Below are 15633 nucleotides of genomic sequence, written 5' to 3'. Positions count from 1 at the left end.
GGTTCCCGGGTTTGGGGTGACCCGGGGGGGGTCCCAAGGGAGGGGACCCCCTGTGTTTGAGGGAGGCGCTACAACTGGGGAGGAGGGGAAGGGGGTTATGGGGCGCAGAGTTTTGGGGCGTCCGGAAGGGGGATTCAGGTTTGGGGGATGAGGACGGGGTCAGGGCGGGGTCTCGGTTTGGGGGTGAGGGCGGGGTGAAGGCGGGGTCCCGGTTTGGGCGGGGTCAGGGCGGGGTCCCGGTTTGGGGGTCTCGGGGCGGGGCCCTGCGCGCTGCTGCAGAGTCACCGGCAGGCGGCGCTGCAGGACCGCGAATGCGCGACCCGGGGCGGGGCACGAGGGGCGGAGCCAAGATGGGAATGGGCGTGGTCATTCACCTAATAAGGACATCGTGATGTGTAAGGGGCGGCGCTATGCAAATGAAGCCGGTGTCGCAAGGCGCGTTGGGAAAGAGGCGCGCTGGGGCCGCGGCCTTGGGGGAAGCGGGGGCGGATTTTGGGGTCCCAAGGATGAATTTTGTGGTCGCATTGGGGCGTGGGGGACTCTGGACAGGCTGTGCCAGCCTGAGGGGCTCTGTAGGGTTGGGGTTACCCGGGAATGGGGCAAAACCCGAGTGGGGGGGTCCCAAAAAGGGAGTGACCCCAATGTGGGGTGGGGTCTGTGGGGTTGGGGGTTCCCGAAAAGGGGGTGATCCCAATGTTGGGGTGTCCTTAGGACGGTTGTCCCAAGCCTGGGAGGGTCTGTCGGGAACATCCATGGGGAGTGGGGGGTCCCAGCCCCATGGGACCCCTGTGCTGGACCCGTGGAAGTGATCGCTCCATAAAGGTTGGGATTTAACCAAAACCCATAAACACCCCAAAAAGCCACCCCAGCAAGGAAGGGAAGAGCCGGGTCCGCCCCAACACCGGATTGGGCGGGAAAATCTTTAATTGTGGCTGGATGCAGCTGGGAAGGACAAACTTCATTAGTGCCTAATTAATCCCTGGATGTCATCAGCGCTGGGGGCAGATCCCAGACCTGGGAAGGGGCTCCTGGATCCATCCCAAATAATCCCAACCCCTGCTCCCATTCCCTGAGCTCTCCCAGTCTGGAATTTTCCAGTGACTCACCCGAACCCTCCCTCCCTTGTTCGTTTTCATTTTTGGGGTGGGGCGTTTCCCTGGAGGAGAAAAAAATGGGGAAGGGGCTCTTGGATTCAGGGGATCTTGGATTTGGGGACCCCAAATAATCCCTGTCCCTGCTCCCATTCCCTGAGCTCTCCCAGCCTGGAATTTTCTGGTGACTCACTCGAATTTTCCCTTGCTTGGGAAGATTTTTTCCTTTGATTTTTGGGGCTGGGAGCATTTTCCTGGGGGGCAAAAATGGGGAAGGGGCTCCGTGCCCCCCCCTCCAGTGGCACGAGGTGGGCACGGGGACAGGGCCAGCTGTCCCCAAATAGCCCTGGGGACACCAAAAATAACCCAGAGGGACAGCCCAGCTCGGGTTCCCAGCTGGGAACTGGCACGGGAGGGGTTTGGGGGGGCTGCCAGACACCCCCTTTTCCCTTTGGGGGGGATTTAGGGTGGGCAACACCCCCAAAATCCAACCCAGGGGGGTTTAGGGTGGAAAAGAAGCCCAGATCTCGATCCCAGGGGGAATTTAGGGTGGGCAACAACCCCAAAATCTATCCTGGTAGGGTTTAGGGTGGAAAAAAAAACCCAAATTCAACCCAGGGGGGTTTAGGGAGGAAAACACCCCCAAATCTCCATCCCAGGGGGGTTTAGGGTGGAAAACACCCCCAAAATCCATCCCAGGGAAGGTTTAGGGTGGGCAACACCCCCAAAATCCATCCCAGGGAGGGTTTGGGGAGGACATGACCCAAAATCTCCGGGATCCAGGCACTTCCAGCCCCTCAAACACCTTCCCTTGTCTCCCTGGAGTCCTCCCTGGATCTCTGGAGGTTTTGGGGGGCACAAGCAGCCTGGACAACCCTGGGGTAACGTGGCCAGCCTCTCCCTGCCGCCAGGCCTCAGATCCCACGGTTTTTTCCCATGGGATTTTATTTTTCCATGGTTTTTTATTTTTTTTTCCCGGGATGAAGCAGCGTCTGTGGCATCCTGTCTGTCCCGGCAGGTTTCTGGGGCAGGGCAGGGGTGTCTGGGACGGGCAGGAATGGCAGGATCGGGGTGGCGCTGCCCCAGCCGCCCACCTGCCGGGCTGGCACCGGGCCGGGCAGGAATGGGGCCCAGGGATGGGCAGGGATCCGTGTGGGGTGGGGAGAGCAGGCAGGAATCCCACACAGATCCATGGGGGAAGGAGTGAACAGGCAGGAATCCCAAATGGAGCAGGGGTGGGCAGAAATCCAACAGGCATCTGTGTGGGAAGGGGAGAAAGGGCAGGAATCCCACAGGGATCTGTGTGGGAAGGGGCAGGAATCCCACACGCAGCTGGGATGGGCGGGAATCCCATGTGGATCTATGTGGGAATGGGAGAAGGAGCAGGAATCCCACAGGGATCCATGTGGGAAGGGCAGGAATCCCGCACGGATCCATGCAGGCAGGGGTGAATGACCCGCTCCGGGTTTGAACCCTGCCCTGTAGATGTTTAATTAGGTTACGGGGTTTTAGGCTGGGTTAGGGGTTGATGACCCTGGAAAGGAAAGGGAAGGCCAGGGCCTGATGCTAGCAGCGCTTTTCCACCTTTTTCACACAGATCCCGGCCCGGAGCAGATTTTTGGGCAGCTGAGGTGGTTGGGAAGAGCCCCAGCCTGGCCCTCACCTGCTGACACCCAGCAGTCACTAACACCGGCCCTGGGACCCCCGGGGGCCATCGCCCCCAGATCTCCCTCCATGTCCAAGGCCTGTGGGTGCTCCCGAGGGGAACAAGGCTGAGGAGCCGCCTCGGGAGCGGCCCCCTCAGAGCCCGCCGGGGGTGCGGGCCCAGCGCGGCCCCGCCATGGTGGCCTCACCCCACTGAGGGCCCGGGCCGCCCGTTGCCTTGACAACCTCTGCAGGGCGAGGGAGCGGTGCCCTTGCCCCTCAGCGATTGGTGCGTGATGCTGCCACTCAAGCGCGTGAATCCTGTACGTCGTCTCATTGGTTTCTGCCGCTGTCACTCAGTAAAGACTTTGCGCGCTATTGGATGGGTATGTTGTCAATCAATCGCAGAGCGGGGACAGCTGCTCTTGTCTATTTCTGATTTCCCATTGGCTTGGCTGCGCTGAGCGCGAGGGCCGCCCGCGCCTCTCCGCGTGCCCATTGGTCAGTTTGCCTGCCAATCAAAGCGGCGCCGGGGAGGCGGGAGGAACTCTCCGCCGCCCGCTTCCCATTGGTCCGCGCCTCGCTCCCGCCTGCCCTCGGCGGGCGATGATTGGCGGCGGCGCCAGGCGAGGCGGGCGGGGGGGGCGGTTGGGCCGGGGCGGGGAGCGGGAGCGGCGGCGGCGGCGGCGGGGCCGGAGCAGCGGCGGAGCCCGGCGGGTACCGGCGGGGGCGGAATCTGTGGTGGCGGAGGGTGCGGGGGGGCGGTGGTGGCGTGCGGGTGGTGGCGGCGGCGGCGGCGCGCGCGGGGCGGGGCGGGCGGCGCCGAGAGGGACGGCGAGGCCGCGGGAGCGCGCGCGCGGGTGGGGCGGGGTCACGTGGCCGCGCCGGGGGGGGTGTGTGTGTGTGTGTGTGTGTGTGTGTGTGAGTGTGAGGTCACGTGGGGCCTTAAAGGGCCCCGGGAACGGGGAGCGCACGTGGCCCCCACCGAGGACCCCCCGAAACCGGGGAAACGCCCCCGAAACCGGGGAAACCCCCCCAAAACCGGGGACCCCCCCAAGCTCGGCATCCCCCCAGCTCAGGCTCCGCTCCGCGGGAGCCGCCCCGGCGCGCTGGGGGCGGCGGGAGCGGCGCGGGGCGGGCCCGGGAGCGTGGCCGGTGTTCCATGGAACAGCCCCGGCCCGGCTGGAGCTGGGCTGAGCAGGGACGGGCGGCCGGATTCCTCCGGGCTGCGGGAAGTTGACGCACCGGCCTAAGAATAGCTCGGGCAGGGGCAACGCGGACGGTGCTGCCGCCGGAGGTAACTCGGCCGAGGCAGGAGAACCGGGAATCGCGGTGAAATCCCCCGGGTTCGGCGGGGGGCAGGCGCTGTGCGGGCAGGGTGGTGCCCCGGTGTTACCGTGTTTGCTCTCTGGTTACATTTCAGCTGGTGATGAAATCGCAGCCGGGAGCGTTGGAGTCTTTGGACCTTCCCATGCTCGGGACCTTTGACTCATAAAAGGCTCCTGCAGAAAGCGTCGGGAGCAGAAGAGGAGAAGAAGAAGGAGCTGCTGGAAGGAGCAGAGCCCGTGCCGGAGCGGGGGCAGCTGCGGGGGCACACGGAACGTCGCTGCATGTGGAGTTTTCGGACAGTAAGTCACATGGATCGCGGAATTCCGCGTCTCCGCGTGCTCCGCGGGATAAAAACAAAAGGGAAGGCGAGGGTGGAGCTGCCGGCGACAATTCCCGGCTTCAAACTTTGGTTTTCTCCAGTTCTCCACGCACCAATTTCCTGCCTTTTCAGAGGAAAACCAAACCTCGTTGAACTAAAAACCTTTCGAACGTTCTTTAAACTTTCCTCCTGGCTTTTAGCTCTGCCCCGAAGGGCAGAAATTATTATTTGAAAGTGGGGCAGAGCAAAGCCAAACCCACCCAACCTGTTGTGTGTTGTGTGCGGAGGCTTCGCCCTCCGACAGCTCCTTGCTGTCCGTCCCCAACCTCCATCCTTGTTTGTTTTTAGCTTTTATTTATTTATTTTTAATTTTTCCCCGAACCAGAGATGCTCTCCCTGAAGAAATACTTCACGGAAGGGCTGATCCAGTTCACCATCCTGCTGAGCCTGATCGGGGTGCGCGTGGACGTGGACAGCTACCTGAGCTCGCAGCTGCCGCCGCTGCGCGAGATCATCCTGGGCCCCAGCTCGGCCTACGCGCAGACCCAGTTCCACCAGCTGCAGAACACGCTGCACGGCTATGGCATCCACCCCAAGAGCGTCGAGCTGGACTCCTACTTCAGCGCCCGCCGCCTGCTCAGCCAGGTGAGGGCTCTGGACCGGCTGCAGGTGCCCAGCACCGAGCTCAGCGCCTGGCTGGTGCACAGGGAGCCCGAGGGGCCGCAGGACGGCGGCGGCGGCGCCGACAGGGACGCCGGGGCCGAGCAGGGCTTTGGGGAGGAGCTGGAGGACCTGGGAGCCGTGGCAGCGCCCGCCAACGGGGATCTCACCAAGGAGGTAGGAAACAGGGGGCTCTGGGGTGCGTTGAGGGAGGGCTTTGGGTTCGGCTTGGGCGTTGCTGCGTTTGGCACTCGGGGTGTCGCAATCCGGGAGCCGGGCTGGGTTTCAGCGCTCCCGGGGTAATTCCGGGGTGGTTTTCCCTTTTTGTCTGCTCTGTTCTGGCTGCAGAGGAGCAGTGAAAGGAGGGGGAAGGAGCTGGGGCCCCTCGTGACTCTGGGGATTGGGAAAGCGAGCAATGCAGCTGGGAAATAAACAGGGCTGTTGGGAAAGAGCCTGGCCCAGGTGTGGAGCAGGTGGTTGGGCTGCTGGGCTGGAGCCCGGCCAGGAGCCTGCTCCTCCCTCAGTGTTCCTCCCCAGGAGCCTGCTCTCCCTCAGAGTTCCTCCCCAAAATTCAGCTCCTCATGCAGTTTTCCTCCCCAGAATTCAGTTCCATGCTCACTTTTCCTCCCCAAAATTCTCAGCTCCTCCCTCAGTTTTCCTTCCCAGAATTCATTTCCTAGCTCGGTTTTCCTCCCCAGAATTCCATTCTTCACTCAGTTTTCCTCCCCAGAATTCAGTTCCTCGCTCAGTTTCCCTCCCCATCTGGCTGGGCTGGGCTGGGTTTGGTTTTCCTGCTGGAGCCCTGACCTTTGGGAAGGCTGGGATGTGATTCTGGCCCCGGGAGCTGCTGCTGAGGCTGTGGCAGGGCTGCCTTGGTCACGGCTCATCCCGGGTTCCGTGGGGGCTGATCCGCGGCCTTGGCTCCTGCCAGGGCCAGGAAATTGGGCTGTCAGTGCTGATCCATGTCCCCAGGTCCTTCCAGGTTTATGGAATGGGAGTCTCAGTGCTGATCCATGGCCTCAGGTCCTTCCTGAGGGCTGTGAAATGGGGCTGTCAGTGGTAATTCCCAGCCTTGGGTCCTTCCAGTGGTGTTAAATGGGGTCTCAGTGCTGATCCGTGGCCTTGGGTCTTTCCAGGTCTATGGAATGGGGCCGTCAGTGCTGATCCGTGTCCCCAGGTCCTTCCAGGTCTGTGGAATGGGGCTGTCAGTGCTGATCCGTGTCCCCAGGTCCTTCCAGGTCTATGGAATGGGGCCGTCAGTGCTGATCCATGTCCCCAGGTCCTTCCAGGTCTATGGAATGGGGCTGTCAGTGCTGATCCATGTCCCCAGGTCCTTCCAGGTCTATGGAATGGGGCTGTCAGTGCTGATCCATGTCCCCAGGTCCTTCCAGGTCTATGGAATGGGGCTGTCAGTGCTGATCCGTGTCCCCAGGTCCTTCCAGGTCTATGGAATGGGGCTGTCAGTGCTGATCCATGTCCCCAGGTCCTTCCAGGTCTATGGAATGGGGCTGTCAGTGCTGATCCGTGTCCCCAGGTCCTTCCAGCACGGCTCTGCCCTCCCAGCAGGGCACCGGGAGCCGCTGGCACGTGCTGCAGCAGGGGTTGGGATTGGGGCTGGGGTTTGGGATCGGGATCAGGGTCAGGCTGTGGGAACAGCTGTGTGGGGAGCACTGCAGAGACTGAGCTGGAGGTGATGATGGAGCAGGCCCTGGGAACGTCATCCCCATTTCCCTGCCTGTTCCAGGGGGAAAACCCCGCTCTGGGCTGGCAGCAGCGACCTTGGAGGTGCCAGAGGGACACGAGGCTGAACGTCCCCCTGGGGATCCCCAGGGAGGCCATTCCCAGCCTCGGGAACGGGATCGGGTGGATCCTTGTGCAAGGTCACTCCCGGGAGGCTCCGCCACCCTTCCTGAGCTGGGAATTCCTGGCTCTGAGGAGCTTTCGGCAGGGAAACCGGGGGCAGATTTGGGGGAATTCGGGCACAGAGAGGCCGGGAGCTGCCTCCGTCCCCGGGCAGAGAAACCGGGCTCAGATTTGGGGAATTCGGGCACAGAGAGGCCGGGAGCTGCCTCCCTCCCCGGGCAGAGAAACCGGGCTCAGATTTGGGGAATTCGGGCACAGAGAGGCCGGGAGCTGCCGTTTCCAGCGGCCTCCCCGGGCCTGGCTGTGCTGGGAGTGGAGCCCGGGAATCAGGGAGGGGTGGGTGGGGGAGATCCCGGCCCTTCCCGCATCCCCCTGCTCATCCTCGGGGCTCTGTTTCCCATCATTTCCCCCTGATCCCGGGTTTTCCTCCATCTCTGCTCACTCTCAAGGCTCCGTTTTCCATTATTTCCCCCAAAACCGTGCCAGACAGGATCCCTGGCACTCTCAGGGCTCTGTTCTCCATGATTCCTCCCCAGTCCCGGTTTCTCCCCCATCCCTGTCCCTCCAGGCTCTGTTTCCCATTATTCCCCCCCAGTCCCAGTTTCTCCCCATCCCTGTCCCTCCAGGCTCTCTGTTCTCCATGATTCCCCCCGATCCCGGTTTTCCTCCCTCCCCGCTCCCTCCAGGCTCTGTTTTTTCCGCGGTTCCCGGAGCGGTGCGGGCCGGGAGCCGCGGCCGCGGTGGCTCCAGGAAATCCCGTCTGGCTCCCACGTCACTCCCTCGCCCGATCCCGCGCCCTCCTCCCCCGCAGTTTCATTTTGGGGCTGTTTCAGGGGGCGATTTTCCAGCCCGGCTCCCCGGAGGGAGCTCCGGGGGCTGTGCCCGCCGGCCCGGGCGGGGACCGGGCTGCAGATGGCTCCGGGGGCCGGCCTGGAAATTTTTCCATGACTTTTCCTGGCACATTGCGACTCCCGGTGGGTTGTGCGCGGTCCAGGCGCGACCTTGCCGGGGGAATACGGGCGATATAAATAATTTTGGGAAGAGCTGGAACTCGCTCCGGGAATGCTGTGCGGGATTTTTTTCCTTTTTTTTTTTTTTTTTTCCTTTTTGGGCGTTGCAGCACCCGGAGAGCGGGCGGGGCGGGAGGGGAATTATGAAATCCACTTGATTTTTATCCCACGGATAAAAAAATGCCCATTTTGAGCCGGGGCTAAAGACAAAGCTGGGATTAAATCCCGGCGCTTCCCTCTGCAGCATTGGGGGTGGGGAGGGCGGCGGAGGCTCCGTGCCCGGGGCCGTTTCCACAACACGAGGATAAAAATACGTGGGGCATGTGATGAGCTGCGGGGGCTCCGCGCCGTCCTCCCCCGCCCGGGGGATCTCCTTACACTTGGCCGCGGTTACCGGGGCCGGGGCGTGCCCGGGCCGAGGAGCACCGGGCGAGGAGGGGAGGGGGCGCGCCGGGGGTCGCGCCCTGCGGGCCGGGCTGTCCCGGGGGCCGGGCCCAAGGTGACCCCGGGCTGTGGCGGCTCCGGGCCGGGGGTCCCGGTGTTCCCCGCCCCCATTCCCGGTGCGGTGCGGGCGGGGCCGGAGGGGGGGGGCGGCCCCGCTGCGCCAGGGCGGGGGCGCGGCCCGGTGGGCACTGATTGGCTGAGCGGCCGGCCCCCGCCGGCGCTGATTGGTCAGGGCGGCGGCCCCCATTGGCGCTGATTGGTCGTGGCCACCGCCCGGGGCGGGGCGGGGCCATCGGCGGAGGGGGCGTGGCCTGGGAGCGCCGCATCCCGGCGGGGCGGGGGCGTGGTCTGGCGGAGGGGGCGGGGCTTGGCGGCCGCCGCAGCCGGGAACGGCGGGGGGAGGGTTGGCGGGGGGGGGGGGTGGGGGGGGCGGCCCCGCCGAGCCCCTCCCGGTCCCTCCCGAGCCCCTCCCGGCCCCGCCGAGCCCCTCCCGGCCCCGCCGCCCGCCCGGGGGCCGCCGCCGCAGCCACAGCAGCATCCTCCGCACCGGGGGCGGGGGCGGCTGCTGCCGCCGCAGCGGGGCCGCGCGGGCACCTGTGGCCGGTGGGGCGGAGCGGAGCGCGGCTCCCCCCGCCGCTGCCGCCGCCGCCCCGGCCGGCGATGCGTGCGCGGCGCCGCGCCCCGGCCAGCCCGCCCCGCCGCCGCCTCCTCCTCCTCTTCCTCCCCCGGGGACCATGATCGGCGTGCGCCGCGGCCCGGGCGGCAGCTGGGGACATGAGAAAGGTACCGGGGCCGCCCCGAGGAGCGGGGGGCTGCGGGGGGAGCCCGGGGGGCTGCGGGCAGCCCGGTGCCGGCGGGGAGCGGGCAGGGGCCCGGCGGAGCGGCACAGGCGGCGGCGGCTCAAGTTGCATCAGGTGGGTGGGAATGCGGGGATTTTCCTGCCACCCCACCCCTTATGCAAATGGCCGGGATGGCACCACGGGCTGATGCAAGGCGGGCACGGCGCAGCCACCGCCGCGACGCGGGCCCGGGCGGCCCCCGCCGCCTCTCCCGGCGGCGGGCGGGCGGCCATGGGCGGCGGGCAGGGCAGCGCCGGCCATGCGGAGCCCGCAGAGCCGCTCCCGGCCGGCCCGCCCGGCTCCGGAGCCCCGGCCGAGGGGGGCCCGGCGGGTGGGCTGCGGGACGGGCGGGGGTCCCTGGGGAGGGGCCGCTGGGCGGGGACCCCCCCAGGGCAGGCCAGGGGGCTGAAGGAAATGTGGTCTGTCTTGCAGGACATCGATTTGATTGACATCCTGTGGAGACAGGATATTGATCTCGGCGCTGGGCGAGAGATTTTTGACTACAGCCACCGTCAGAAAGAGAGCGAAGTGGACAAAGAGCTGAGCGATGGGAGGGAGCGCGGGGACAGCTGGAGGAGTGCAGGGAATGAGGTCTTGGATAGAATCCCGCTAGTTGATGGAGAGACCGGGGAGAGTTTCCCTGCGCAGGTAACGCCCCGGGCCGGCCGGGCTGGGGCTGCGCTCCCGGGGCCCTGCGGCTCTGCCGGTGCCGCTGCCCGTGCGGGGGCTGCTCCAGCAGCAGCGGCAGCAGCAGCAGCAGGGCTTGCCCAGGAGGGCAGCAGGGCTTGCCCAGGAGGGCAGCAGGATTTGGGCAGGGCCGTGTCCCCGTGGGCAGCCGCAGAGTCGCCCTGGCCCGTGTGGCCGGCGGGGACAGCAGGGACAGCAGGGACAGCGGCTGGCCGGGAGCGGCGGCGCTGGCGCTTTCCCGTAGCCCCGAGCGAGCAGGAGGATGGAGCCAGCACAGGAGCACTGGGTGGGGCTCTGGCTCTTTTTGGATGCGCTGCGATCCAGCCCTGCTGGAAGGGAGCTGATTCCTCCTCAGCAGCAGCTCCCAAGGCCCTTGGCTCCCATGCCCTGTGTTTGCTGTCCCCCAGGTGCCCGGAGCGGAGGATCAGACAGCCCTGTCCCTGGAGGAGTGCCTTAGGCTGCTGGAGGCCACCTTCCCCTTCGGGGACAATTCCGAGGTGAGCCCGTGGGGTGGATCCCCAGGCTCTCCCTGCCTCGCTCGCTGGGGTTTCGGTGCCTCCCGTGCGTCTCCTGCAGCAGCAAATTGGGTTTGGCTGCTCCAGGAGGCTCCAGGCACCCTGAGAAAACACGCGGGGAGGGAGGGCTGTGGTTAATTAAAACCTCCTGGCTTTGCTCCTCATTAGTTCACAGGAAAGCGGGCGGGAAGGGCGCTGGGCTGGGGGGTGGCTGCATCCCTGAGCATCCATCACTGAACATCCCTGAGCATCCCTGAGAATCCATCCCTGAACATCCCTGAGAATCCATCCCTGAACATCCCTGAGCGTCCATCCCTGAGCGTCCCCAATCATCCCTGAGTGTCCCCAGTCACCCCTGCTCATCCCCGCTCGTGCCCGAGGTGCCAGCCCTGACTCCCTGGCGTGCTCAGTTCCCAGCTGCGGATGTCTCGGCCCTGAGCGAGGCCGTGCCCGGGCAGAGCCGGGCCCCGGGCGGCCCCCCCAGCCTGCTGTCCCCTCTGCTGGCCGAGACCGAGTCGCCCTTCGACCTGGAGCAGCAGTGGCAGGACCTGATGTCCATCATGGAGATGCAGGTGAGGGTGGGAAGGGCCTCGTCCCTCCAGGTGTGAATTCGGGTCCTGGCCCGCGCGGTGACACCGCGGTGACACCGTGCCATCCCCGTGCCATCCCCGTGCCATCCCCGTGCCACCTGCGAGCTCCTGGGTGGGATCTGGCCGCGTCCTTGGCACGGGGGCTCCTCCACCGAGCTGTGCTGCGTCTCTTGCAGGCCATGGAGGTGAACAGCACGAGCGCCGAGAGCCTCTACGGTGGCACCGGCGGGGACCTCCTGGCGTCCAACTACAGCCTGGCCCCTGGCACGCCCATCAACCAGAACGTCAGCCTGCATCAGGCCTCGCTGGGCAGCTGCTCCCAGGACTTCTCCCTCTTCAGCTCGGACATCGAGAGCCCCCCCATGGCGGGCGGCTCGGCCCTGCTGCAGCTGGCGCCCGACAACTCCACCGGCCTCAACAGCACCTTCGGCTCCACCAACCTGAGCGGGATCTTCTTCCCGCCCCAGATGAACGGCACGGCCAACGAGACGGCCGGGCCCGAGCTGCCCGACCCCCTTGGGGGGCTGCTGGACGAGGCCATGCTGGATGAGATCAGCCTGATGGACTTGGCCATCGAGGAGGGCTTCAACCCCGTGCAGGCCTCGCAGCTGGAAGAGGAGTTCGATTCCGACTCAGGTCTTTCCCTGGATTCCGGCCACAGCCCCGCGTCCCTGAGCAGCTCCGAAGCCTCGTCCTCGTCGTCCTCTTCCTCTTCGTCCTCCTCCTCCTCCTCGTTTTCCGAGGAAGGCGCCGTGGGCTACAGCTCGGACTCGGAGAACGTGGACTTTGAGGAAGCGGAAGGGGCGGTTGGCTACCAGCCAGAGTACAGCAAGTTCTGCCGCATGAGCTACCAGGACCCGGCGCAGCTCCATTACCTGCCTTACCTGGAGCACGTGGGCCACAACCACACCTACAACATGGCCCCGGGCGCCCTGGACCCCGAGGAGCCCAAAGCGCCCGGCGCCGGCAAGAAGAGCGGCAAGGAGAAACCATCCGAGCTGCTGGACAAGCAGCTGAGCCGCGACGAGCACCGCGCCAGGGCCATGAAGATCCCCTTCACCAACGACAAGATCATCAACCTGCCCGTGGAGGAGTTCAACGAGCTCCTGTCCAAGTACCAGCTGAGCGAGGCCCAGCTCAGCCTCATCCGCGACATCCGCCGGCGCGGCAAGAACAAGATGGCGGCGCAGAACTGCCGCAAGAGGAAGCTGGACACCATCCTCAACCTGGAGCGCGACGTGGAGGAGCTGCAGCGCGACAAGTCCAAACTGCTCAGGGAGAAGGTGGAGTTCCTCAAGTCCATCCGGCAGATGAAGCAGAAGGTGCAGAGCCTGTACCAGGAGGTGTTTGGGCGGCTGCGGGACGAGCAGGGCCGGCCCTACTCGCCCAGCCGCTACGCGCTGCAGTACGGCAGCGACGGCAGCGTGCTGCTGATCCCGCGCGCGCCCGCGCCCGCCGAGCCGCAGCCGCGCCGCCAGGAGCGCAAGCAGAAGGACAGGAGGAAGTGAAGGCGGCGGCGGAAGGGAGAGCTGGGATGAGGGCCGAGCCTGGAGGTGCTTGCGGAGGGAACTTTGATGCCTTCTTATCCGATTCTGTCTCCTGGAGCCGCGCGCGGCGCCGGCGGCGCCGGGGACTCTGCGGGAGCGGCCGTTCCCGAGGAGCCGGGGACGGGGCCCAGCCCAAGCCCAGCTGCCACCGGCCACCCCCGGGGTGCTGGGAGAGCAGGGACGAGCTGGCATCGCTGCTGGGGAGGTTGGCACGAGGTGGATAAAACAAAAAAAAAAAAAAAAAAAAACCCGACAAAAAAAAAATCCCACAAAAAAAAAAAAAAACAAACTACTGTTAGGAACTGGCTTTAAGTAAGAGAAAAAAAAACAAAAAAGAAGAAAAAAAAAGAGATTTAAGCGAATGGACTTCAAACCAAGTTATAGGAGAGACGTTTTTCTGAACTTCCAAAGTTCTGTGATTTCAGGTAGTTGGTTGTTTTTAATTTTTTTCCCTCTTTTTATTTTATTTTATTTTTTTGGTTCTCTTTTTGGTTTTTTTTCCCTTTTTCCTTTCATCCCGACCCCGTTTTTTGCCATCGGTGTGTGTGAGATATTCCAGATTTCTCCTTCCTCGACGGAGATCAGACCAGGGCACACGTGGAGAGACACAAAAAGTGGCGTGACTTCCATTAACCCTTTCCAGCCCGAGGAAGAGCAGAGCCGGGGGGGTGACTCCCGTTAACCCTTTCCTGCCCGAGGACGCTCGGAGCCGGGGGGAAAGGGCAAGAAATCCATCCTGGGAGGAAGGAGAGCGAGGGGGGATCCGGGCAGAGCTGGGGGATGGGGAAGGGATTTTGGGTCAGGAACAGCACAAGGGGAGCGCTGGGACCCCGATGCCGAGCTCGGCCCCGGCCTTGGGGCGCCCCCTCGAGCATTCAGCAGCTGCAGGGCCCCGTCCCACAACCACGCTTGGGTTCTCTGGGGTTCCAGCCTTGACTTTTTCCCTCCCCCTTTTAGGGTCTAGAAGTGCTTGTGTTGAGTAAAAAAACAAACAAACAAAACAAAACAAAAAAAAACCTAAAAAAAAAATTACAAAAAAAAAAAAAGGAAAAAAAAAAAAAGGGAGAAGCCCAAACGTTCAAAGCTGCTCAATGTTCTCTTTGCCATAAAGATTCCGTGTAACCGTGTGATCACATTATAGGATTCTCTTCTGTCCCTAGAGGTGTTGGTCTGACTTCCTTTGTTTTTCAGGAGGGGGGTGGGGGTAGTGCCTTGATCACTGTCAGGTCTCCACACCTCGGAGACCATCCTAGAGCTGTATTTCCATATAGCACAGCTGGGAGTGTTCTGACTTTACCAGCAACCAGAAAAAAAAAATATAGAAATTTAAAAAAAAAAAAAAAAAGGAAAAAAAAAAGCTTAAAAAAAAAAATAAAATGAAAAAAATGAAAATAACGGCTTTTCCGAGCCAGTCCTGTGCACGGGATCCAGGGAGGATCCCGGGGTGGGGCTTCCACCTGGGAAAGCAGCAGGGAAGGCCCGCTGGCAAGATGTGTGTGGGTTTGTGGGAATGGTTTCCAGGTTTTTTTGGGAATGCTTGGAGCTGGGATGGGCCGGCCGGGAGCCCCGAGCCCCCTCTGGCCCCCCGGGAATGAAGCACAAGAGTTGGGGTGTGGGGAGGTTGGAATGCAGAGAGAGCCCTGTGTGTGTGTTTAAATTATTTCTTTTTGTTTCCTCTTAGAAACTTATTTTGATTTGAATGATCTGTGACCTGTCAGGGAGAGAAGAGAGATTGTTGTGAGCACAGGACAAAAAAATAAAAACGGCTTATTCACTGTACCAGCCTCGGCTCCAGGGCTTTTATTGGGGATTCCAGGGGGTCTGGGATGAAACGGTGGGAATTTGGGGATTTTCCGCCATCACTGCAGCTCCAGGTCCAGCTTGGATGGGAGGGAGCTGCTCCAGCTCTGCAGGGGATGGAGAAGGAGGAGGAGAAGAGAAGAAAAAGAGAAGAAAGAAAAAGGAGAAGAAAGGAGGAAAAATGGAAGGAAAAGGAGAAGAAGGAGCACAAAGCATCCACATGAGCTCTGCAGTAACTCCACACTGGATCCACGCTGGATCCACGCTGGATCCACACTGGACCCACGCTGGATCCACGCTGGATCCACGCTGGACCCACGCTGGATCCACGCTGGATCCACGCTGGATCCACGCTGGACCCACGCTGGACCCACACTGGATCCACGCTGGACCCACACTGGATCCACGCTGGATCCACGCTGGACCCACACTGGATCCACGCTGGACCCACACTGGACCTACACTGGACCCACGCTGGATCCACGCTGGATCCACGCTGGATCCACGCTGGACCCACGCTGGACCCACGCTGGATCCACGCTGGATCCACGCTGGACCCACGCTGGATCCACACTGGATCCACACTGGATCCACACTGGATCCACGCTGGATCCACGCTGGATCCACGCTGGACCCACACTGGACCCACGCTGGATCCACACTGGACCCACACTGGATCTACACTGGATCCACGCTGGACCCACGCTGGATCCACGCTGGACCCACGCTGGATCCACACTGGACCCACACTGGATCCACACTGGATCCACGCTGGACCCACGCTGGATCCACGCTGGACCCACGCTGGATCTACACTGGATCCACGCTGGACCCACGCTGGATCCACGCTGGACCCACGCTGGATCTACACTGGATCTACACTGGATCCACGCTGGACCCGAGGTGCTCCTCGCTCTCCTCCTGGTGGGGATTCCGGACATTCCTCAGGGCCAGGCTTAGGCTGGGATCCGCGCTGGCAGAAAACCCCACGGGGATGGAGCTCACGGGAAGGGACCCACGGCTCCTCCTGGGATCCACCCTCCAGGAGCCATCCTCTTCCTCCAGGAGCCGCCACTGCCTCCAGGAGCCATCATCCTCCTCCAGGAGCCATCATCCTCCTCCAGGAGCCATCATCATCCTCCAGGAGCCATCCTCTTCCTCCAGGAGCCATCATCATCCTCCTGGAGCCATGATCTTCCTCCAGGAGCCGCCATCCTCTCCTGGAGCCATCATCATCCTCCAGGAGCCATCATCCTCCTCCTGGAGCCATCATCCTCCTCCTGGAGCCATCATCA

The 15633-nt window shown here is 63.2% G+C and overlaps 1 protein-coding gene across 4 annotated transcripts; it reads left to right on the top strand.

The window, feature by feature from the left end:
• Positions 1–3386: 3386 nt before the first annotated feature.
• On the top strand, positions 3387–13863 carry NFE2L1 (NFE2 like bZIP transcription factor 1). 4 transcript variants are annotated; one of them, XM_066566759.1, is made up of 7 exons: positions 3387–3452; positions 4159–4363; positions 4769–5220; positions 9632–9847; positions 10294–10383; positions 10812–10973; positions 11168–13863. In XM_066566759.1, exons 3-7 carry the CDS (start codon positions 4771–4773, stop codon positions 12497–12499), a joined length of 2250 nt encoding a protein of 749 aa, XP_066422856.1. In that variant the 5' UTR covers positions 3387–3452; positions 4159–4363; positions 4769–4770; the 3' UTR covers positions 12500–13863. The 4 variants fall into 4 exon arrangements, with proteins under 4 accessions (XP_066422856.1, XP_066422858.1, XP_066422857.1 ...); XM_066566761.1 differs by lacking the exon at positions 9632–9847; XM_066566760.1 differs by lacking the exon at positions 10294–10383.
• The last annotated feature ends 1770 nt before the right edge of the window (positions 13864–15633 follow it).

This window comes from Molothrus aeneus, chromosome 28 (assembly GCF_037042795.1).
Source record: "Molothrus aeneus isolate 106 chromosome 28, BPBGC_Maene_1.0, whole genome shotgun sequence".
Lineage (NCBI taxonomy): Eukaryota > Metazoa > Chordata > Aves > Passeriformes > Icteridae > Molothrus > Molothrus aeneus.
Note: the sequence above shows the minus strand (reverse complement) of the source record. Positions and strands in the feature narration are given on the sequence as shown.

Bases quoted from the DNA above. Each gene is read 5' to 3' on its own strand.
- NFE2L1 (XM_066566759.1), top strand. From the start codon at position 4,771: ATGCTCTCCCTGAAGAAATACTTCACGGAAGGGCTGATCCAGTTCACC. The intron at 5,221-9,631 runs GTAGGAAACAGG...TCTGTCTTGCAG, and splicing joins ACGGGGATCTCACCAAGGAG to GACATCGATTTGATTGACAT. The intron at 9,848-10,293 runs GTAACGCCCCGG...GCTGTCCCCCAG, and splicing joins GGGAGAGTTTCCCTGCGCAG to GTGCCCGGAGCGGAGGATCA.